This window comes from Salmo salar, chromosome ssa11 (assembly GCF_905237065.1).
Source record: "Salmo salar chromosome ssa11, Ssal_v3.1, whole genome shotgun sequence".
Taxonomy (NCBI): Eukaryota; Metazoa; Chordata; class Actinopteri; order Salmoniformes; family Salmonidae; genus Salmo; species Salmo salar.
This window is the reverse complement of record NC_059452.1, coordinates 93,004,676-93,028,084: the sequence shown is the minus strand read 5'-3', so window position 1 is coordinate 93,028,084 and position 23,409 is coordinate 93,004,676. Positions and strand designations below refer to the sequence as shown.

The following is a 23,409-nucleotide window of genomic DNA, read 5'->3' as shown; positions in this document are numbered from 1 at the left end:
CCTTCTCCCCAACTCCCTCCTCCTCCACAAGGCCCTCCTCCTCCACAAGGCCCCCTCCTCCACAACTCCCTCCTCCTCCACAAGTCCTCCCTTCTCCACAACTCCCTCCTCCTCCACGAAGCCCTCCTCATCCACGAAGCCCTTCTCCTCCACAAAGCCCTCCTCCTCTACGAGGCCCTCCTCCTCCACAAGGCCGTCGTCCTCCACAAGGCCCTCTTCCTCCACTGGGACATCAGTACAGACATCAGAAGACAGTGAAGTGTTTTCTGTCTCAGAGCCAGGCTCTGATAGTGCCGTCACTGTCGTGGTGTCTGTTACAGGACCTTCGGTATGGGCAGCATCTTGCGTGGGGTTAGAAGCACCAGAGAATCCCCCCGGTCAACGAGAGAAACAGTTTAGACACACACACACGCACACAACCAAATACCCAATGAACCTGTGTGTGTGTGTGTGTGTGTGTGTGTGTGTGTGTGTGTGTGTGTGTGTGTGTGTGTGTGTGCGCGCGTGCATGTGAATGTGCGTGTGCATGCCTATTGTGTGATAATTGTTTAGTTTTTTTTACGATGTGAAATCTATAGAGAAATCTAAATATGCACACTTTTTAAAATGTATTTCATGTCATTCACTTGTGCACAATAACGTTTTTGCATAACCCTATAATCAGAATCCATGTAAACTGGTACAAATTACGTAACTGTTTGGTTTTTTCAACTGTTTGTGTGCATTGGCAGTCGCACTCACAATTATCTGTCGGTATACAATTGTCTGTTTTGGTTGTTTGCTGCTCATTGGGGCTTGGTTTACTAAGATGCCTCATTTAGGTTAGAGTTATAATATGTCACCTCTGAATATGCACATTTTTATTTGTCAAAAGTAAATTATCATTTTGTTTATTTTCAGTATAACCTTACATCAGAAAGCACTGCTTTTGTATTACTCTACCTATTAACATAATGTGTTTAACTGGAGTTATACATGACCAGGGCATAGACACAATTAGAGTTGGATTCCTGCTTCCCATCACACATACACTTGACTCCTCCAGAGTCTTCTCTGTGAGGGGGGGATGGGTCATATTGCTGGCTGGAGGAAATATGATGCCGAAGGGTGTGTCTGTCCCACGGATCTTCCCACTCTCCTCTTGCATGACTATGTCGCCTGTCTTGTCTCCCACACCAAGTCAACTCAGTGTAGATTATCAGGGCTGTTGTTGGACTTTTTAACACCTCAGTGTTATCATCCATGAAAGGGACACCCATGACATACTGTCCATGTAGCAGCAGCAACACCAGGCTAAAGTTACCTAAAGTTTTCCAAGCCAACAATTCGGCAGCCGTAATAACAAAATGGTATCAGACTAATTTTAAAGGCTATTGAAGGGAACAACTGGCTGGAGAAGGGTGATTGACCTATAATACATTAGAGCAGGGTGATGGTAATATCAGGGGTGAGGTCTATGCATCTGTGCTTAGTGTGGCATTTAAGGCAATTTCAGTATAGTGTAATATCATGTATTTTTATAGAGATGTTGATAAATGATAAACTATGTCTCAGGTGCAGAGCATTGACTTTGCAAGGACCATCAGCCTCAGCCATTCACAGCACTGAGTGGAGGTAGGGATATCATGTCAGACAAGTACATTTTGTTAATGACCAACAAAGCTTTAGCCTACTGTTTACATCAGCACATTTAAAAGTATACCATCCTCCCATTATGTATCGCATCATGGGGAAATTATGTCAGGCGCAGTGGTGACACTTTCTGTCTGAGAATACGCGGCATGCCCACCACCTCCATACGCTGCCACAAGCTATCGCTGCCACTGGAAAGCATGCCAATTTCCTTTTTCAACACTGTCACCCAAGTCAATCTGGCTAACTCCTCTCATCAAGTCTGCTCCTCTACAATGACCGACATGTTGCTTTCCCATGAGGAGGAATAAAACCTAATCAAGCTCTCCCCGCCAAAAAAACGTCTGGATTACAGGATATTACACTATACAAAGTTTTTGACTGAAACGGATATCACATCTATCAAAGCTTGCCAGATACCCCGGTACCACCTGGAATTCGCGGCCACGTAAATTCGGACTGAAGTTTTTCTAGTGTAGACGTGTCAACGGACCATAAACTAAAACAGATTGAAACAGATATTTTGTTTGACGTGGAAAATCTGACATATCTTTCAGGAAAAACATAAGATAAATAAAAAAAATATGGGTCTTTAGCCTAGTCTTCGAGGAAAATGTGCTTTTACCGATGAAATCTTCAGTCCAGGTAAATGTAGGCTATGCACTTTTTTCTCTCAAAGGTAAGCTAGATGCACACAATTTTACACAATGTAGGCTACTGAAGCAGTCATAGGCGTTATGAGATGTAATTCTCTGGGAACAAGTTTAAACTGCAGAAGTGGTCAAAATATTGACTACCTTGTTTATTGGTATGCGATATCCCATTCATTTAGAATATTGGATTGAAACATGAAACATATTTACTTAATAATTGTTTAATACATTTGCATTGTTTGTTCAGCCTTTCCCTTTAAACTGTGACTATGGCTTACAGTTATTTCAAGTTAATTTAATGAGAAGAAAATATTGAAGTCAATATTTAGACTGCTTCTGCAGTTTTAACTTAAATTCACTCACTATCGAAGAGCTGGGCTATATTTGAAGTAGAATGCCAGAAGACAAAGCCAACACTGGCAGTCACTCCAACAACGTACATTCTATCTCACTGTACGACTGGCGTGCTTGGGGACCGGGGTTTAGTTGGCCCAGATAGGTCTTCCCTAAGGAAATAACGGCCTTGTTTCTAAAAGCGACATATTAGAGGAAAAGTAATTTTATTGTAAAACTTGTTAAAATCAAAAGCTATTTTAATTGATTCCATTAATTGACTCCCCATGTCACTTCATGAGGCAGATGATGGTATAGTATTCCTAGTTGGTAATACTAGTAAAATGTGTGTGTGCGCGTGCACTTGCAATCGATTTGAGCGCAAGTAGTGGAGACCTTTCAGACAACTTAACCTTGATGTCTTCATTATGATGAAGAACTGTCTATGTGGGGTCAAGACAAAGAGATTCTTAAATTATATCCATCAAATAGACCATCTAAGAGAGTACTCAGAGTCCAATAATATTTTCAAGGTCTTTCTCGCCCTGCTAATTAATTGATTGATTATTGGCACCCAGATATACCCCTCATCTGGTGCGCCAGTCAGTCCTTGAATCAGTCCTGCACACCTTGAGGGCCGGATTTGAGAAAGGTGACGCCCCAACCGTGCACGAGCAGCAAGCTAGCAGTATGCAGTTCATTCGGGAAGTATTCAGACCCCTTCACTTTTTCCACATTTTGTTAAGTTACAGACGTATTTTTTAAAAGTATCCCTAATCAATCTACACACAATACCCCATAATGACAATGTGAAAACAGGTTGAGAAATTTTTGCACATGTATTACAAATAAAAAACAGAAATACCTTATTTACGTAAGTATTCAGACCCTTTGCTATGCGACTCAAAATTGAACTCAGGTGCATCCTGTTTCCATTGATCATCCTTGAGATGTTTCTACAACCTGATTGGAGTCCATCTGTGGTCAATTCAATTGATTGAACATGATTTGGAAAGGCCTGTCTATATAAGGTCCCACAGTTGACAGTGGATGTCAGAGCAAAAACCAAGCCATGAGGTCAAAGGAATTGTCCGTAAGAGCTCAGAGACAGGATTGTGTTGAGGCACAGATCTTCGGAAGGGTACCAAAACATTTCTGCAGCATTGAAGGTCCCTAACAACACAGTGGTCTCCATCACGCTTAAATGGAAGAAGTTTGGAAGCACCAAGACTGAGTAATCGGTGGAGAAGGTCAGGGAGGTGACCAAGAACCCGATGGTCACTCTGACAGAGCTCCAGAGTTCCTCTGTGAAGATGGCAGAACCTTCTCTGCAGCACTCCGCCAATCATGACCTCAGACTGTGGCGAAGGTTCACCTTCCAACAGGACAACGACCCTAAGCACGCAGCCATGACAATGCAGGAGTGGCTTTGGGACAAGTCTCTGAATGTCCTTGAGTGGCCCAGCCAGAGCCCGGACATGAACCCGATCTAACATCTTTGGAGAGACCTGAAAATAGCTGTGCAGCGACACTCCCCATCCAACCTGACAGAGCTTGAGAGGATCTGCAGAGAAGAATGGGAGAAACTCCCCAAATACAGGTGTGCCAAGCTTGTAGTATCATACCCAAGAAGGCTTGAGGCTGTAATTGCTGCCAAAGTGCTTCAACAAAGTACTGAGTAAAGGGTCTGAATACTTATGGAAATGTTATATTGAATTTTTTTTTAGAATACATTTTCTAACATTTCAAAAAAAACTGTTTTAGCTTTGTCATTATGGGGTATTGTGTCTAGAGTGATGAGGAGAAAAAACAATTTAATCGATTTTAGAATAAGGCTGTAACGTAACAAAATTCAAGGGGTCAAAGGGTCTGAATACTTTCTGAATGCACTATAGGAGGCGACAGTTGACTTCAGGCCTTGACAGAGGTGATATCACCATTCAAGTTTAAGATGTTCAAATCAAATCAAAGTTTATTTGTCATGTGTGCTGAATACAACAGGTGTAGACCTTACAGTGAAAAGCTTACTTAAATGCTCTGACCAATAGTGCAAAAAAAGGTATTAGTTGAATAATAGGTAAGTAAAGAAATAAAACAACAGTAAAAAGACAGGCTATCTACAGCAGCGAGGCTATAAAAGTAGCGAGGCTACATACAGACACCGGTTAGTCAGGCTGATTGAGGTAGTATGTACATGTAGATATGGTTAAAGTGACTATGCACATATAATGAACAGAGCGTAGCAGTAGCGTAAAAGAGGGGTTGGCGGGTGGTGGGTGGCGGGTGGCGGGACACAACGCAGATAGCCCGGTTAGCCAATGTCTGGGAGCACTGGTTGGTCGGCCCAATTGAGGTAGTATGTACATGAATGTATAGTTAAAGTGACTATGCATATATGATAAACAGAGAGTAGCAGCAGCTTAAAAAGAGGGGTTGGGGGGGCACACAATGCAAATAACTCGGGTAGCCATTTGATTACCTGTTCAGGAGTCTTATGGCTTGGGGGTAAAAACTGTTGAGAAGCCTTTTTGTCCTAGACTTGGCACTCCGGTACCGCTTGCCATGCGGTAGTAGAGGGAACAGTCTATGACTGGGGTGGCTGGGGTCTTTGACTATTTTTAGGGCCTTCCTATGACACCGCCTGGTGTAGAGGTCCTGGATGGCAGGCAGCTTAGCCCCAGTGATGTACTGGGCCGTACACACTACCCTCTGTAGTGCCTTGCGGTCAGAGGCCGAGTAATTGCCGTGCCAGGCAGTGATGCAACCAGTCAGGATGCTCTCGATGTTGCAGCTGTAGAACCTTTTGAGGATCTCAGGACCCATGCCAAATCTTTTTTGCTTCCTAATGGGGAATAGGCTTTGTCGTGCCCTCTTCACGACTGTCTTGATGTGTTTGGACCATTCTAGTTTGTTGTTGATGTGGACACCAAGGAACTTGAAGCTCTCAACCTGCTCCACTACAGCCCCGTCGATGAGAATGAGGGCGTGCTTGGTCCTCCTTTTCCTATAGTCCACAATCATATCCTTAGTCTTGGTTACGTTGAGGGATAGGTTGTTATTCTGGCACCACACGGCCAGGTCTCTGACCTCCTCCCTATAGGCTGTCTCGTCGTTGTCGGTGATCAGGCCTACCACTGTTGTGTCGTCTGCAAACTTAATGATGGTGTTGGAGTCATGCCTGGCCATGCAGTCGTGGGTGAACAGGGAGTACAGGAGGGGACTGAGAACGCACCACTGGGGAGCTCCAGTGTTGAGGATCAGCGTGGCGGATGTGTTGCTACCTACCCTCACCACCTGGGGGCGGCCCGTCAGGAAGTCCAGGATCCAGTTGCAGAGGGAGGTGTTTAGTCCCAGAATCCTTAGCTTAGTGATGAGCTTTGAGGGTAGTATGGTGTTGAATGCTGAGCTGTAGTCAATGAATAGCATTCTCACATAAGTCTTCCTTTTGTCCAGGTGGGAAAGGGCAGTGTTGAGTGCAATATAGATTGCATCATTTGTGGATCTGTTTGGGCGGTATGCAAATTGGAGTGGGTCTAGGGTTTCTGGGATAATGATGTTGATGTGAGCCATTACCAACCTTTCAAAGCACTTCATGGCTACGGACATGAGTGCTACGGGTCTGTAGTCATTTAGGCAGGTTGCCTTTGTGTTCTTGAGCACAGGGACTATGGTGGTCTGCTTGAAACATGTTGGTATTACAGACTGAATTAGGGACATGTTGAAAATGTCAGTGAAGACACCTGCCAGTTGGTCTGACCCCACAGCCTTGTGTATGTTGACCTGTTTAAAGGTCTTTCTCACGTCGGCTACGGAGAGGGTGATCACACGGTCGTCTGGAACAGCTGATACTCTCATGCATGCCTTAGTGTTGCTTGCCTCGAAGCGAGCATAGAAGTGATTTAGCTCATCTGGTAGGCTCATGTCACTGGGCAGCTCACGGCTGTGCTTCCCTTTTTAGTCTATAATAGTTTGCAAGCCCTGCCACATAAGACGAGCGTCGGAGCCGATGTAGTATGATTCAATCTTAACCCTGTATTGACGCTTTGCCTGTTTGATGGTTCGTCGCAGGGCATAAGCAGGATTTCTTGTAAGCTTCCGAGTTAGAGTCCCACACCTTGAAAGTGGCAGCTCTACCCTTTAGCTCAGTGCGAATGTTGCCTGTAATCCATGGCTTCTGGTTGGGGTATGTACGTACAGTCACTGTGGGGACGACGTCCTCGATGCACTTATTGATAAAGCCAGTGACTGATGCGGTGTACTCCTCAATGCCATTGGAAGAATCCCGGAACATGTTCCAGATAGCAAAACAGTCCTGTAGTTTAGCATCTGCTTCATCTGACCACTTTTTTATAGAACGAGTCACTGGTAACCATTACCTCAGTGGTGGAATAAGATTTCCAACCCAGTCCATATTACTGAAGCACTTCACTGAATGAAGACTGAAGACTACTCTCTATATCCTTACCACACCGAAATAACAAATAATGTATATACTGAACAAAAATATAAATGCAACATGCACCAATTTCAATGATTTTACTGAGTTACAGTTCATATAAGGAAATCAGTCAATTGAAAAAATTCAATAGACCCTAATCTATGGATTTCACATGACTGGGCATAGGCCCACCCACTGGGGAGCCAGGCCCAGCCAATCAGAATGAGTTTTTTTCCCCCACAAAAGGCTTTATTACAGACAGAAATACTAATCAGTTTCATCAGCTGTTGGATGGCTGGTCTCAGATGATTCCGCAGGTGATGAAGCGGGATGTGGAGGTCCTTGGCTGGTGTGGTTATACGTGGTCTGTGGTTGTGAGGCCAGTTGTACGTACTGCAAAATTCTCTAAAATTATGTTGGAGGCAGTTTATGGTAGAGGAATAAACATTAAATTCTCTAGCAACATCTCTGGTGGACATTTCTGCAGTCAGCATGCCAATTGCATGGTCCCTCAAACCTTGAGACCTCTGTGGCATTTTGTTGTGTGACAAAACTGCACATTTTAGAGTGGGCTTTTATTGTCCCCAGCACAAGGTGCAGCTGTGTAATGATCATGCTATTTAATCAGGTTCTTGATATGCCACAACTGTCAGGTGAATGGATTATCTTGGGAAGGAGAAATGTTCACTGACAGGGATGTAAACACATTGAGAGAAATCATTTTTTTTGTGCATATGGAAAAATTCTGTGATATTTTATTTCAGCTCATAAAACATGGGACAACACTTTACATGTTGCGTTTATATTTTTGTTAAGTATAGTTATCATGTGGTTTGACTGTGTCTCTCTACTGTTGCTGTTCTTTTGTACAGGACCTTCAAGTGGATCTGTGAACAGCCAGAATGAAATGGGAGAAGTTTAAGCCTCCAGAGCCAGATGATGCCATGTGCTGTTTTGAATGTGATTTGGACCCACATGGATGCTGCTGTGACTGTGACGATCTGGATGAAGCTTGCAGCAGGTGAGGTGGGTGGAAAGGGAAGGAGGATCATGGCAGGACTCAGCAGTCCAAGTGCACGTCTTACCAGTGCTAGACTTGGACTGAAATATGTGCCAGGACTCATTTTGGGTGCTGGTACTGTTTATATTTAGGTGCATGATCTCCACAATACTTTTGAGCTAATATTCTATAAAAGGAACAGGAGCTCTTGCAGTAGAACATTTGAGGTGCCAGTATTCAGCTCCGGTGAGCTCCTACCCCAGTCAAGCACTTGGTCTAGCCCCCTGTCCTCTCTGTGTTTCCTCTCTGTCATCCCTGCCCTCATGTATTTTCCAGGTGTCTGAAGGGTGAGCCTCAGAAACCTGACTGTGTGTTGCCTGTGTTTGGTGCAGTGATGGACTGGCTGAGGTTGAGACTGTTATCAGGGGACAGGCGGGTGGAGATGTCCACGGTCCCAGCTTTAGTGCTGCTTCCCATGCTACTGCGGCTGGCAGCCCTGCACTTCCTGCTGGGCCTGGTCATTCTGACAGCCCTGCCTGGGCTGGTGCTGTGGTACTACTACGCCACACACCGGAAGAAGGGCCGCACCCTCTTCTTCCTCAGCCTGGCGCTCTTCTCCCTAGCCTACATGTACTTCCTCTTCATCACAGAGATCCTACCTCGTGGGGACGTAAGTCACCTGCAGCTGGTGACCGTGACAACGGGTTTGGTTCTTACTCTTATTTCTCTTGTGCGCACCAAGAGGGGGCCAGGCTTCGTGCAGCCTTCCCTGGCTGACACACACAGCACCAGCACCAGCACCAATCATTACCAACTGCCTGACAAAGACTCTGCCTCTCAGAATGGAGTGGACCAGTCGGTGTTGCCAGCCCTCCCAGCCAGACCAGTGGAACAGCAGACACAGTCCCTGACAGCGAAAGGGGGCAGGTGTCCTCTGTGCAAAGTGGTGCGTCCCCCTCGGGCGGGACATTGCCGGATCTGTGGAGGCTGTGTCCAGCGCTTGGACCACCACTGTATCTGGTGAGTTTCATTAAACACCTTTGTCTGTTGTGGAGGATCAGTAATTTAGTACACCATTATTTGTTCAACAACAGGCTGACAGAAATACCTTTCTGCAACACTCAGATAACCACAGCGTTATCACGTCTGACTTTACTTCCCTACTATATACACATGCAATATTTTAATCTCTCAGAACCCCCACAATTATATTCGCTCAACACTTCTCTTCAACACAAAATCATGATCTCACTAAGAGTCGTACTGTCAGGCCAAGAAGACGTCACCAAAGCAGACCAGGCTGTACAGACGTGTAGGGCCCACAGGGGTTCACCCTTCAGCAGGGTGAGGCAACCTCAAACCAGGACAATCTGTTATCTATGGCATTTAGATAGATGCACCAACACAACCAGACACATTTAGAGCACGTAGTCACATTCTCTCACATTCATGCTAATTGTACTCTCACATGCAAACACAGCAGAAGTCGGTCATTTGAACTGAGGGTGTCTGTGTGTGTCTGTGTCTCTGTTGTCTTGTGCATCACTACTGAGGCAGGATTAACAGCTGTGTGGGCCAGGCTAATCATCGCAGCTTCCTGCTGACCCTGCTCCTCTTTCTGTTGACCTCTCTGTATGGGGTCAGTCTGGTGCTGCGCAGTGTGTGTCCCCAACAGAGCCTGCTTACCGCCCTACTCTACTGCCCTGGGGTCTACAGTCAGTACAGGTACACTACGGTACCTGGTATTTGCTTAAAATGTACACACATGAAAATGTATTACAAAATGACAATTGTAATTACATAGTAATTACCTAATAATTACTTTTGGTGTATTTAGGATTCATTGAAACAAGCACCACTATATTGCCTGTTATTTGGCACCAGGTAGTTACAAAATGTTTTGAGTTATTTAAATAAGTACAAGAAGATTTACTTAAAGAATCTGGTAACTAAAACCAACTGAAATAGAACTGAAAGATAAAGCGTTATGCTGATTTCTAAGTGTAACTATGCTCATGCTGATGTTTTTCCAGCTCAGCCCTGTGCTTCACCTGTGCCTGGTACAGCAGTATTGTCACAGCAGGCCTGCTCAACCTGCTGGTGCTGCAACTTATCAATATCAGCTACAATGTGACAGAACGGGAGGCACAACTTGCACTGCGGAGAAAAAATGTCCAGAGTCATCCGTGTGGCCTCGTTGTCGACACAGGGGTCTACTCACGTGGCTTCTGCCAGAACTGGGCTGAATTCCTGGCAATGGGAGAGTCTGTCAATAGACCATCCTCCATCCTCACTGACTTGGTTTAGCCTTGGCTTAACACCATGCCACTGTCTAAGCAGGTCAACATTGCTGGGTTTCAACTGTGTGGCTTTAGGGACTGTGAGCTGCTCTGGATCTCTAGGTATAGCAACTCAGAGGTGTTAATTTCTAATTGTTATATACCTCTACATTCCAAACACTCCAGGTCGAGAAAATAACCATGATCCTCCAAGTTGTCATGGATCTGACACTCTTAATATTAGTAGTAAATATATAAAGGGTTTCTCTGACTAATAGGATAAGTTTTAACCTCTTACAAATATCTGTTTGATTTTACTGTCTCTATCTTTTCCCAAATGATGTAAAGATTCGCAACCATGGTAGACTAAATAGCAATAGATTAATAGAAATACATGAGTTAGAGAACATGTTTAAGAAACTGTAGACTACTTATTGACAGAATGCACCTGACCATAAGATGACTTCAAGGGGAGGAAAGATGTACATGTTCTGCCAGACATGACAGAGACACATCCTCTCACCCACGCACACTCTTTGTAGTTGAAGTGCTATTATTGTTAAGTTTTAATGTACTTATATTTCAACTATCCTTTTACTTGTATAAGACTAAGACTCATCTTCCTTTGTATCTTGTTTGTTTGTCATGCCAATAAAGCATATCTTATCTAACGGCTAAGAGTGGGAGACAATGTGGATTAGCGGGGCATAAAAAAACAGTCGACCAGGGCTGCTGTGTTCAAAGGAAGTGGCTAGGAGCTCAGTAGGCCTCATCTGTGTCATCATGGCAACAAACCTACATAATGAGAGTCTGTGTAGAACTGTCACTAGTTCGTTAGTAAGTGTACACAGTTTTTTCAATATTTTAACTGTTTAAAATCCACCTCAATTTGGATTGCAAAGGTGGCTACTGTTGAAGATATGCACATGCTCTCTCTCTTACTCACTCGCTCACACACACACACAAACAGACTGATACACACACACACACACACACACACACACACACACACACACACACACACACACACACACACAGATTGTATTTCCTGGTGTGCCTTCTGTGTTTCTTGTTGGACCCTTCTCACTCTCTGGCATTGAATCTGTCATTTCCTGTCATTTCATAAAGCTCAGAGATGTTCTCCATCCCCCCCAACATTGCTGTATTTCCCATCATGAGTGTCAGTACTAAAGAGTGTCTGGTTGTCCACTACTGGTCCTCAGCACCACTGGTCCTTCTGCTCCTCTGTTCTGGTAAGAGACCCATGTTCCCACTGAAGAGACTCTGTGTTGATTAATGTGTTATTAGACGTTATGTTCTGATAAGGTATAGAGTATAAGTCCTGGCAAATCTATTCTGACTGGTTCTCTCTGTGTACGAATATGTCTACATTTCTGAGTTAATTAGTATTGGTGATAATTCTATAAAGAATAGAAGAGGACTTGTTGTAAATTAATCATGAATACCACGCAACTAAGACTATGGAAGATCACAACTGATCATCAACAGGGTCACTGCGTAGTACAAACAACATTATGTACAGCAATTAGGAACAAACTATTGCCGAACAGAGCTGAAATGACAGGACAAATTCAATACTCCACTTTAACAAAAAATGTACAGTATACAGTGCATTCGGAAAGTATTCAGATCCCTTAATTTTTTCCACATTTTGTTACATTACAGTCTTATTCTAAAATGGATTAAATAGTTTTTTCCCCCTCATCAATCTACACACAATACCTCATAATGACACAGCTATTTTCATGTCTCCCCAGAGATGTTAGATCGTGTTCAAGTCCGGGCTCTGGCTGGGACATTGAGACTTCTCTCAAAGCCACCCCTGCGTTATCTTTAAATCAAATTTTATTGGTCACATACACATGGTTAGCAGATGTTATTGCGAGTGTAGCGAAATGCTTGTGCTTCTAGTTCCGACAGTGCAGCAATATCTAACAAGTAATATATAACAATTCCATAACAAATACCTAATACACACAAATCTAAGTAAAGGAATGGAATAAGAATATATGAATATAAACATATAGATGAGCAATGTCAGAGCGGCATAGACTAAGATGCAATAGATAGTATAGAAGTATATACAGTTGAAGTCGGAAGTTGACATACAACCACTCCACAAATTTCTTGTTAACAAACTTTAGTTTTGGCAAGTCGGTTAGGACATCTACTTTGTGCATGACACAAGTAATTTTTCCAACAATTGTTTACAGACAGATTATTTAACTTATAATTCACAGTATCACATTTCCAGTGGGTCAGAAGTTTACATACACTAAGTTGACTGTGCCTTTAAACAGCTTGGAAAATTCCAGAAAATGATGTCATGGCTTTAGAAGCTTCTGATAGGCTAATTGACGTCATTTGAGTCAATTGGAGGTGTACCTGGGGGTCTATTTCAAGGCCTACCTTCAAATTAAGTGCCTCTTTGCTTGACATCATGGGAAAATGAAATGAAATCAGCCAAGACCACAGAAAATAATTGTAGACCTCCACAAGTCTGGTTCATCCTTGGGATGAATTTCCAAACGCCTGAAGGTACCACGTTCATCTGTACAAACAATAGTACGCAAGTATAAACACAATGGACCACGCAGCTGTCATACCGCTCAGGAAGGAGACGCGTTCTGTCTCCTGAAGTGCAAATCAATCCCAGAACAACAGCAAAGGACCTTGTGAAGTTGCTGGAGGAAACAGCTACAAAAGTATCTATATCCACAGTAAAACGAGTCCTATATTGACATAACCTGAAAGGCCGCTCAGCAAGGAAGAAGACACTGCTCCAAAACTGTCATTAAAAAAGCCAGACTACGGTTTGCAAATGCACATGGGGACAAAGATCGTACTTTTTGGAGAAATGTCCTCTGGTCTGATGAAACAAAAATAGAACTGTTTGGCCATAATGGCCATCGTTATGTTTGGAGGACAAATGGTGAGGCTTGCAAGCTGAAGAACACCATCCCAACTGTGAAGCATGGGGGTGGAAGCATCATGTTGTGGGGGTGCTTTGCTGCAGGAGGGACTGGTGCACTTCACAAAATAGATGGAATCATGAGGTTGGAAAATTATGTGGATATATTGAAGCAACATCTCAAGACATCAGTCAGGAAGTTAAAGCTTGGTTGCAAATGGGTCTTCCAAATGGACAATGACCCCAAGCATACTTCCAAAGTTGTGGCAAATTGGCTTAAGGACAACAAAGTCAAGGTATTGGAGTGGCCATCACAAAGCCCTGACCTCAATCCCATAGAAAATTTGTGGGCATAACTGAAAAAGTGTGTGTGAGCAAGGAGACCTACAAACCTCACTCCGTTACACCAGCTCTGTCAGGAGGAATGGGCCAAAATTCACCCAACTTATTGTGGGGAGCTTGTGGAAGGCTACCCAAAACGTTTGACCCAAGTTAAACAATTTAAAGGCAATGCTAACAAATACTAATTGAGTGTATGTAAACTGCCTTCCCACTGGGAATGTGATGAAAGAAATAAAGTTTAAATAAATCATTCTCTCTACTGTTATTCTGACATTTCACATTCTTAAAATAAAGTGGTGATCCTAACTGACCTAAGACATGTATTTGGCAAAGGTGTATGTAAACTTCCGACATCAACTGTAGAAGCTGTTTTTCAGTCTCTAGGTCCCAGCTTTGATGCAGCTGTACTGACCTCACCTTCTGGATGGTAGCTGGATGAACAGGCAGTGGCTCGGTTGGTTGTTGTCCTTGATCTTTTTGGCCTTCCAGTGACATCGGGTGCTGTAGGTGTCCTGGAGGGCAGGTAGTTTGCCCAAGGGGATGCGTTGTGCAGACCGCACCACCCTCTGGAGAGCCCTGCGGTTGTGGGCAGTGCAGACCGACAGGATTTCCGACAGAATGCTCTCAATTGTGCATCTGTATAAGTTTGTGAGTGTGTTAGGTGACAAGCCACATTTTTTCAGCTTTCTGAGGTTGAAGAGTCGCTGTTGCGCTTTCTTCACCACCCTGTCTGTGTGAGTGGACCATTTCAGTTTGTCAGTGATATGTACGAACTAAAAACTTTCCACTTTCTCCACTCTTTGCCCATCAATGTGGATATGGGGGTGCTCCCTCTGCTGTTTCCTGAAGTCCACGATCATCTCCTTTGTTTTGTTGAAGTTGAGTGGGAGGTTATTTTCCTGACACCACATTCTGAGTGCCCTCACCTCCTCCCTGTAGGCTGTCTCGTTGTTGTTGATAATCAAGCTCACTACTGTTGTGTCATCTGCAAACTTGATGATTGAATTGGAGGCGTGCATGGCCACGCAGTCATGGGTGAACAGGGAGTACAGGAGGGGGATGAGCACGCATCCTTGTGGGGCCCCAATGTTGAGTATCAGCGAAGTGGAGATGTTGTTTCCTACCTTCACCACCTGGGGGCAGCCCGTCAGGAAGTCCAGAACCCAATTGCACAGGGTGGGATTGAGGCCCAGGGCCTCAAGCTTAATGATGAGCTTGGAGTGTACTATGGTGTTGAATGCTGAGCTATAGTCAATGAACAGCATTCTTACATAGGTATCCCTCTTGTCCAGATGGGATAGGGCAGTTTGCAGTATGATGGCGATTGCAACGTCTGTGGACCTAGTGGGGTGGTAAGCAAATTGAAGTGAGTCTTGGGTGACAGGTAAGGTGGAGGTGATATGATCCTTGACTAGTCTCTCAAAGCACTTCATGATGACAGAAGTGAGTGCTACGGGCAATAGTCATTTAGTTCAGTTACCTTTGCATTCTTGGGTACAGGAACAATGGTGGCCATCTTGAAGCATGTGAGGACAGCAGACTGGGATAGGGATAGATTGAATATGTCTGTAAACACACCAGCCAGCTGGTCTGAGCATGCTCTGAGGACGCGGCTTGGGATGCCATCTGGGCCGGCAGCCTTGCGAGGTTTAACACGTTTAAATGTCTTACTCACGTTGGACATGGAGAAGGAGAGCCCACAGTCCTTGGTAGCGGCCGTGTCGATGTCACTGTATTATCCTCAAAGTGGGAAAAGGTGTTTAGTTTGTTTGGAAGCAAGACGTCAGTGTCCGCGACGTGGCTGGTTTTCCTTTTGTAGTCCGTGATTGTCTGTAGACCCTGCCACATACATCTCGTGTCTGAGCCGTTGAATTGCGACTCCACTTTGTCTCTATACTGACATGTTGCTTGTTTGATTGCCTTGCAGAGGGAATGACTACTCTGTTTGTATTCTGCCATATTCCCAGTCGACATGGTTAAAAACAGTGGTACGTGCTTTCAGTTTTGTGCGAATTTACATTTACATTTTAGTCATTTAGCAGACGCTCTTATCCAGAGCGACTTACAGTAGTGAATGCATACATTTCATACAATTTCATACATTTTTTTGCCATTTATCCACTGTTTCTGGTTAGGGTAGGTTTTAATAGTAACAGTGGGTACAAAATCTCCTATACACTTCCTTATAAACTCATTCACCGAATCAGCGTATCCGTCAATATTATTCTCTGAGGCTACCTGGAACATATCCCAGTCCTCGTGATCAAAACGATCTTGAAACGTGGATTCCGATTGGTCAGACCAGCTTTGAATAGTCCTTAGCACAGGTACTTCCTGTTTGAGTTTTTGCCTATAGGAAGGGAGGAGCAAAATGGAGTTGTGGTCAGATTTGCCGAAATGAGGGTGGGAAGGGCCTTGTATGCATCGTGGAAGTTATAGTATCAATGGTCCAGTGTTTTTCCAGCGCGAGTGCTACAGTCGATATGCTGATAGAATTTAGGTAGCCTTTTTCTCAAATGTGCTTTTTTTAAATTCCCAGCTAAAATAAATGCAGCCTCAGGATATATGGTTTCCAGTTTGCATAAAGTCCAGTGTGTCAGGTGCGTTGTAAAAACTAGACCAAGGCGCAGCGGGTATCATGCTCATCTTCTTTATTTATTATAAGAGAACACTTAAACAAAATATAAACTAACGCCAAACAACAGTTCCATAAGGACACAAGCACTATACGAAAAACAACCACCCTGTCACGTCCTGACCAGTAATAGGGGTTATTTGTATTATAGTTTGGTCAGGACGTGGCAGAGGGTATTTGTTTTATGTGGTTCAGGGTGGTGGTTTGCTTAGAAGGGTGTTTGATTTATTATTTCCGGGTTTTAAGTTATGTTTTTTGTATTTCTATGTTCTCTCTAGTTTAGTATTTCTATGTTAGGTAATTGGGTGTTGGACTCTCAATTGGAGGCAGGTGTTTGTAGTTGCCTTTGATTGAGAGTCCTATATATAGGTATGTGTTTTGTTTGTGTTTTGTGGGAGATTGTTCTGTGTATAGCCTTGTGCCTTACCAGACTGTTATTCGTCGTTGTGTCTTTTGTGTACGTGTTTATTTTGGTTTCCCTTCTTTTCTTTAATAAAGAAGATGAGTGCACATTTCCCCGCTGCGTCTTGGTCCGCTTTATCCGATGACAACCGTGACACACCCACAAAAACACTGGAAAAAACAGGCTGCCTAATTATTTCTTCCAATCAGAGATAACGAAAGACACCTGCCTCTGATTGGAAGCCATACCTGGCCACACATAGAAAACGAAACATAGAAATGGAAAACTAGAACCAAAATCCCAAAACACACAAAACAAACACCCCCCGGACACGCCCTGACCAACTATAATGACAAATAACCCCTTTTACTGGTCAGGACGTGACACAGTGAAGTTACATGAGGGCCGTTGTGGTATCGGCTTGAGGGTGGATATACACGGCTGTGACAATAACCGAAGAGAATTCTCTTGGGAGAGAATACAGTCGGCATTTGAGTGTGAGGAATTATAGGTCAGGTGAACAAAATGGCTTGAGATTCTGTATGTTGTTACAATTACACCATGAGTCGTTAATCATGAAACATACACACCCACCCTTCTTCTCCCCAGAGAGATGTTTATTCCTGTCAGCGCGATGCACTGAGAATCTCGGTGGCTGTACCGACTCTGACAGCATATCCTGAGAGAGACAAGTTTGCGTGAAACAGAGTATATTACAATCCCTCATGTCTCTCTGGAAAGCAACCCTTGCCCTGATTTCGTCAACTTTGTTATCTAGGGACTGAACATTAGTGAGTAATATACTCGGAAGCGGTGGGTGGTGTGCGCACCTCCAAAGTATGACTAAGCTGTGTGCTTAGGGCCATTGTCGTGTTGGAAGGTGAACCTTCACCCCAGTCTGAGGTCCTGAGTTCTCTGGAGTAGGTTTCCATTTAAGAATGATGGAGGCCACTGTGTTGTAGGGGAACTTCAATGCTGCAGAAATGTTGCTACCCTTCCCCAAGTCTGTGCCTTGACACAAATCTGTCTTGGAGCTCTATGGACAATTCCTTCGACCTCATGGCTTGGTCTTTGCTCTGACATGCACTTTCAACTTATATAGAAGGTGTGTGCCTTTCCAAATCATGTCCATCAATTGAATTTACCATAGGTGGACTCCAGTCAAGTTGTAGAAACATAAAAGATGATCAATGGAAACATAAGGTATCTGTTTTTATATTTAATACATTTTTCCAAATGTCTAAATACCTGTTTTCACGTTGTCATTATGGGGTATTGTGTGTAGATTCTTTTTTTTTTTTTGATCCATTTAAGAATAAGTCTGTAACGTAACAAAATGTGAAAAAGGGAAGGGGTTGCAATACTTTCCAAATGCACTGTATCTCTCATTTTACATAATTATAGAGAACAAAGTTAGAAACGTGTGCCGATGTTTTCATGATGAGGTAAGATCATCCCAAAATAACCCCCCCCCCCTCCCCATCCCCTCCAGGTTGTTTTGCAGACAGCAGGGTGAGAAATTCTGGTAACATCACAGCAAAGATTGGTCATCCTGTGACTCTGTCCTGTGAGCCGTCTGGAGAGGGGAATGTGTCCCAGGTTGAGTGGAGGATTGGAGGGTGTGATGGCCGTAGGATTCTGGTTTCTAACACAAACAACCCAGTTGTCGTGGAGCAGGACTATATCGACCGTGTCTCTGCTGTGACGATGCGTGGATTCACGTTACTAGGGACACAGAGGAATGACGCTGGGCCGTACTGCTGTTCTCTCACAACCTTCCCACTTGGGTCTCTGAAATTTCACCTTTTCCTGTATCTGAGTGAGGACCCACAAACAGGTACTGTCCACCTTCACCAACTCCAAACCAGGCTAACATGTACCTCACATATTTCTCTTCTACGCCAAGTTGTTCTGCCATAGAAGCACCTAGTCACCAAGATGACACCCACAGGTACCTAGTCACCAACATGACAGCCACCACGCGCGTGCATTCTGAACTGTCACACTAACTTATACGTCAGCTATTGTAATAATCTGAACAAGGATGTAGAAAAGACAAGACATTTCTAACTAGTTCCCTCCTGTTTTGTCAGCCTTCAGTGAATCTCCTCTCATAATGATTGTGTCCATTGCGAGTGGGATTCTGGGAGTGCTGGTGCTGGGAGGGACCATAACAGCACTGTTGCTCTGTCAGGTGAGACTCACACATCTACCCATAACACCTCTCTCACTTCATAGTTATTTCAATGGTTCTGAGAGAGGGCTAGAGATAATTTTCGAATGCCCTTAGGTGGCTATAATCAAAACTGCAGTGTAGCTTGGTGGCTGCGATTGATACATGTTGTGACGCCAAGCTGCTATACAACCACATTTCTCTCCAAAGTGTTTAATGGAACGTTCCCATATTCACAGAGGTGTAGAAGACCAGTGCAGGACCCTGTGCATGTGGCAGTTCATCCAGGGGGGCTTCCACAAAACCCCCCCTCCATCCTCCAGAAAAACCAGGCCCATGCTCCCCCACCACAGAGGAGTAACAGTGAGGAGGAGGAGGAGGAGGAGGAGAACGGGGAAATGGATTACTTGAACATTACAGTGCTTCGCCTCCCCAGAATTCCACCTACTGCCTTCTCTGCCTTGAGGAAGAGCTAGAGAATACTGCACTCTCATACAAACAAAATAAAATACAAACAAACAAAGACATGTATTCATAAAGACACAATATACTCTATACACACTCACTGACACAAAAACAGTTACATTCACACACATTACCTATATTTGGTTTGGGACAATTCCCAGTTTATTATCTCCCCTATTCTAAAGTAAAGATTTCATGTTAGATTTGATCATTGTAAAACCAGTCTTATTGTGCCGGCTCTCCATCCTAAATATCTTGTGTTTTGTAATAAAAAGGAATTCAATGTCTCTCAAATGCACAGAATGGCCCTGCAGCATGATTTAAACAGTCACACTACACTATTAGAAGAAATGGTTCTTTGGCTGTCAATCAATCACATTTATTTATAAAGCCCTTCTTACATCAGCTGATGTCACAAAGTGCTGTACAGAAACCCCAAACAGCAAGCTATTCAGGTGTAGAAGCACGGTGGCTAGGAAAAACTCCCTAGAAAAGCCAGAACCTAGGAAGAAACCTAGAGAGGAACCAGGCTATGAGGGTTGGCCAGTCCTCTTCTGGCTGTGCCAGGTAGAGATTATAACAGAACATGGCCAAGATGTCCAAATGTTCATAGATGACCAGCAGGGTCAAATAACAATAATCACAGTGGTTGTTGAGGGTGCAACAGGTCAGCACCTCGGGAGTAAATGTCAGTTGGCTTTTCATAGCCGATCATTCAGAGTATCTCTACCACTCCTGCTGTCTCTAGAGAGTTGAAAATAGCAGGTCTGGGACAGGTAGCACGTCCGATGAACAGGTCAGCGTTCCATAGCCGCAGGCAGAACAGTTGAAACTGGAGCAGCAGCACGACCAGGTGGACTGGGGTCAGCAAGAAGTCATCAGGCCAGGTTGTCCTGAGGCCTGGTCCTAGGGCTCAGGTCCTCTGAGAGAGAGAAAGAAAGAGGAAAAGAGAGAATTAGAGAGAGCATACTTAAATTCACACAGGACACCGGATAAGACAGGAGAAATACTCCAGATATAACAGACTGACCCTAGCCTCCCGACACATAAACTACTGCAGCATAAATACTGTAGGCTGAGACAGGAGGGGTCGGGAGACACTGTGGCCTGTCCGACGATACCCCCGGACAGGGCCAAACAGGCAGGATATAACCCAACCCACTTTGCCAAAGCACAGCCCCCACACCACTAGAGGGATATCTTCAACCACCAACTTACCATCCTGAGACAAGGCTGAGTATAGCCCAGAAAGATCTCCGCCACGGCACAAACCCAAGGAGGGGCACCAACCCGGACAGGAAGATCACGTCAGTGACTCTACCCACTCAAGTGACGCACCCCTCCTAGGGACAGCATGGAAGAGCACCAATGAGCCAGTGACTCAGCCCCTGTAATAGGGTTTGAGGCAGAGAATCCCAGTGGAAAGAAGAACCGGCCAGACAGAGACAGCAAGGGCGGTTCGTTGCTCCAGTGCTTTTCCGTTCACCTTCACACTCCTGGGCCAAACTACACTTAATCATAGGACCTACTAAAGAGATGAGTCTTCAATAAAGACTTAATTTTTCTTCAGCACTGTAGCCAGCCTCACAGAGAGGCAGGCCCCACCCTGCCCTGAGCCAGCCTCACAGAGAAGCAGGCCCCAGCCTGCCCTGAGCCAGCCTCACAGAGAAGCAGGCCCCACCCTGCCCTGAGCCAGCCTCACAGAGAAGCAGGCCCCACCCTGCCCTGAGCCAGCCTCACAGAGAAGCAGGCCCCAGCCTGCCCCGAGCCAGCCTCACAGAGAAGCAGGCCCCAGCCTGCCCTGAGCCAGCCTCAGAGAAGCAGGCCCCACCCTGCCCTGAGCCAGCCTCACAGAGAAGCAGGCCCCAGATGTCCCCATAAATCAAATCTAAACCAATCTTTATTTCAAGTGCATTTAGAATCTCTTTACATTAAAACAACAATAGGAAATAGAAAGCAAAACTATCACTTATTAAAAGCCCGGCTAAAAAGGTGGGTTTTTAAAAGCGATTTAAAAACTTCAATGGTGTCAACCCCTTTCCTGACAGGACAAGCTGTTCCACAACTGAGGTGCTTTAAAAGAGAACAAGTTTCTGCCACTTTGTTTGTACATTTATTGTGACCAAGTAGTATCATTCCTGTCTTATCAGAGTTTAAAAGCAATAAGTTGGTTGCCATCCATTGGTTAATATCTGTGAAGCAAGACCCAAGGTGGGCTGACTGTAAAGCATTGTCTGGTTTAAAATATAAATACAATTGGGTATCATCAGCATAGCAATGAGCGTGCATGTTGTAATAACAGATGACATTACCAGGGGGAAGCATGTACAAGAAAAATAAAAGGAATCCGAGCAAAGAACTTTGGGAACGCCACATTCAACCTTGGAAAGTTCAGATGAATTATTTCCCATCTGAACAAATTGATACCGCTCAGAGGTATGATTTAAAACAATTGAGAACCTGTCCTTGTAGACCAAGCAAGTCTTCTAGACCCTTAGTGAGAATAGCATGATCAATCGTATCGAAGGCAGCACTTAAATCTAAAAGAACAAGAATAGAGACATCATCACAGTCAGAAGACAGCAGTAGGTCATTTACTGCCTTGACAAGTGCAGTCTCAGTGCGGTGAAATGGACTAAAACCTTATTGGTAGGTTTCAAATATACTGTGTGAATTTAAAATCGATGTCTGCTGCTGGGCTACGGCCTTCTCTAGTATCTTAGAAAGGAAGGGGAGGTTTGAGATCGGCCTATAGTTTTTGTTCATCTGGATCAAGTTTTGTAGTTTTTTTTTAGATGTCTAATTACTGCCAATTTAAGAGATTCAGGAAGTATCCCAGTTTGGAGATGTGTTTAAAATGTTAAGCATTGACCTGCTTTTTGGATATAGGGTCAAGTTGGCAGGTGGTAGGCTTGGACGCACGCTACGGTACCAAGACGCAGGCCTCCTTACTGTCCCTAGAATTTCTAAGCAAACAGCTGGAGCAGGGCTTTCTCCAATAGAGCTCCAAAAGGCACTGGTGCAACGAACCGCCCTTGCTGTCTCTGCCTGGCCGGTTGCCCTCTCCACTGGGATTCTCTGCCTCTAACCCTATTACAGGGGCTGTCACTGGCTTACTGGTGCTCTTCCATGCCATCCCTAGGAGGGGTGCGTCACTTGAGTGGGTTGAGTGACTGACGTGATCTTCCTGTCCGGGTTGGCGCCCCCCCTTGGGTTGTGCAGTGGCGGAGATCTTTGTGGGCTATACTCGGCCTTGTCTCAGGATGGTAAGTTGGTGGTTGAAGGTATCCCTCTAGTGGTGGGGGGGCTGTGCTTTGGCAAAGTGGGTTGGGTTATATCCTGCCTGTTTGGCCCTGTCTGGGGGTATCGTCGGACGGGGCCACAGTGTCTCCCGACCCCTCCTGTCTCAGCCTCCAGTATTTATGCTGCAGTAGTTTATGTTTCGGGAGGCTAGGGTCAGTCTGTTATATCTGGAGTATTTCTCCTGTCTTATCAGGTGTCCTGTGTGAATTTAAGTATGCTCTCTCTAATTCTCTCTCTCTTTCTTTCTCTCTCTCGGAGGACCTGAGCCATAGGACCATGCCTCAGGACAACCTGGCCTGATGACTCTTTGCTGTCCCCAGTCCACCTGGCCGTGCTGCTGCTCCAGTTTCAACTGTTCTGCCTGCAGCTATGAAACCCTGACCTGTTCACCGGACGTGCTACCTGTCCCAGACCTGCTATTTTCAACTCTCTAGAGACAGCAGGAGTGGTAGAGATACTCTGAATGATCAGCTATGAAAAGCCATCTGACATTTACTCCTGAGGTGCTGACCTGTTGCACCCTCGACAACCACTGTGATTATTATTATTTGACCCTGCTGGTCATCTATGAACATTTGAACATCTTGACCAAGTTCTGTTATAATCTCTACCTGGCACAGCCAGAAGAGGACTGGCCACCCCTCATAGCCTGGTTCCTCTCTAGGTTTCTTCCTAGGTTCTGGCTTTTCTAGGGAGTTTTTCCTAGCCACTGTGCTTCTACACCTGCATAGCTTGCTGTTTGGGGTTTTAGGCTGGGTTTCTGTACAGCACTTTGTGACAACAGCTGATGTAAGGCTTTATAAATAAATTTGATTGATTGA

General features: G+C 44.6%; 2 protein-coding genes across 2 annotated transcripts; both read left to right on the top strand.

Moving 5' to 3' along the window:
* Positions 1 to 1,813: 1,813 nt before the first annotated feature.
* On the top strand, positions 1,814 to 11,321 carry LOC106563637 (palmitoyltransferase ZDHHC23-A). Its single transcript, XM_014129392.2, has 5 exons — positions 1,814 to 2,277; positions 7,929 to 8,077; positions 8,393 to 9,076; positions 9,614 to 9,781; positions 10,090 to 11,321. The coding sequence occupies exons 2-5, from the start codon at positions 7,959 to 7,961 to the stop codon at positions 10,361 to 10,363; spliced, it is 1,245 nt and encodes a 414-aa protein (XP_013984867.1). The 5' UTR covers positions 1,814 to 2,277; positions 7,929 to 7,958; the 3' UTR covers positions 10,364 to 11,321.
* A 67-nt stretch (positions 11,322 to 11,388) lies between these two features.
* LOC106563635 (uncharacterized) lies at positions 11,389 to 19,324 on the top strand. The gene is made up of 4 exons (XM_014129391.2): positions 11,389 to 11,588; positions 18,140 to 18,484; positions 18,741 to 18,841; positions 19,060 to 19,324. Exons 1-4 carry the CDS (start codon positions 11,471 to 11,473, stop codon positions 19,294 to 19,296), a joined length of 801 nt encoding a protein of 266 aa, XP_013984866.1. The 5' UTR covers positions 11,389 to 11,470; the 3' UTR covers positions 19,297 to 19,324.
* Positions 19,325 to 23,409: the final 4,085 nt, after the last annotated feature.

What these genes read in the sequence shown, in the direction of transcription:
- LOC106563637 (XM_014129392.2), top strand. Translation starts at nt 7,959, where the DNA reads ATGAAATGGGAGAAGTTTAAGCCTCCAGAGCCAGATGATGCCATGTGC. An exon ending in TTGGACCACCACTGTATCTG is followed by an intron (nt 9,077 to 9,613) that starts GTGAGTTTCATT and finishes CTACTGAGGCAG; the next exon opens with GATTAACAGCTGTGTGGGCC. An exon ending in GGGGTCTACAGTCAGTACAG is followed by an intron (nt 9,782 to 10,089) that starts GTACACTACGGT and finishes ATGTTTTTCCAG; the next exon opens with CTCAGCCCTGTGCTTCACCT.
- LOC106563635 (XM_014129391.2), top strand. Translation starts at nt 11,471, where the DNA reads ATGTTCTCCATCCCCCCCAACATTGCTGTATTTCCCATCATGAGTGTC. An exon ending in CCTTCTGCTCCTCTGTTCTG is followed by an intron (nt 11,589 to 18,139) that starts GTAAGAGACCCA and finishes CATCCCCTCCAG; the next exon opens with GTTGTTTTGCAGACAGCAGG. An exon ending in GAGTGAGGACCCACAAACAG is followed by an intron (nt 18,485 to 18,740) that starts GTACTGTCCACC and finishes CTGTTTTGTCAG; the next exon opens with CCTTCAGTGAATCTCCTCTC.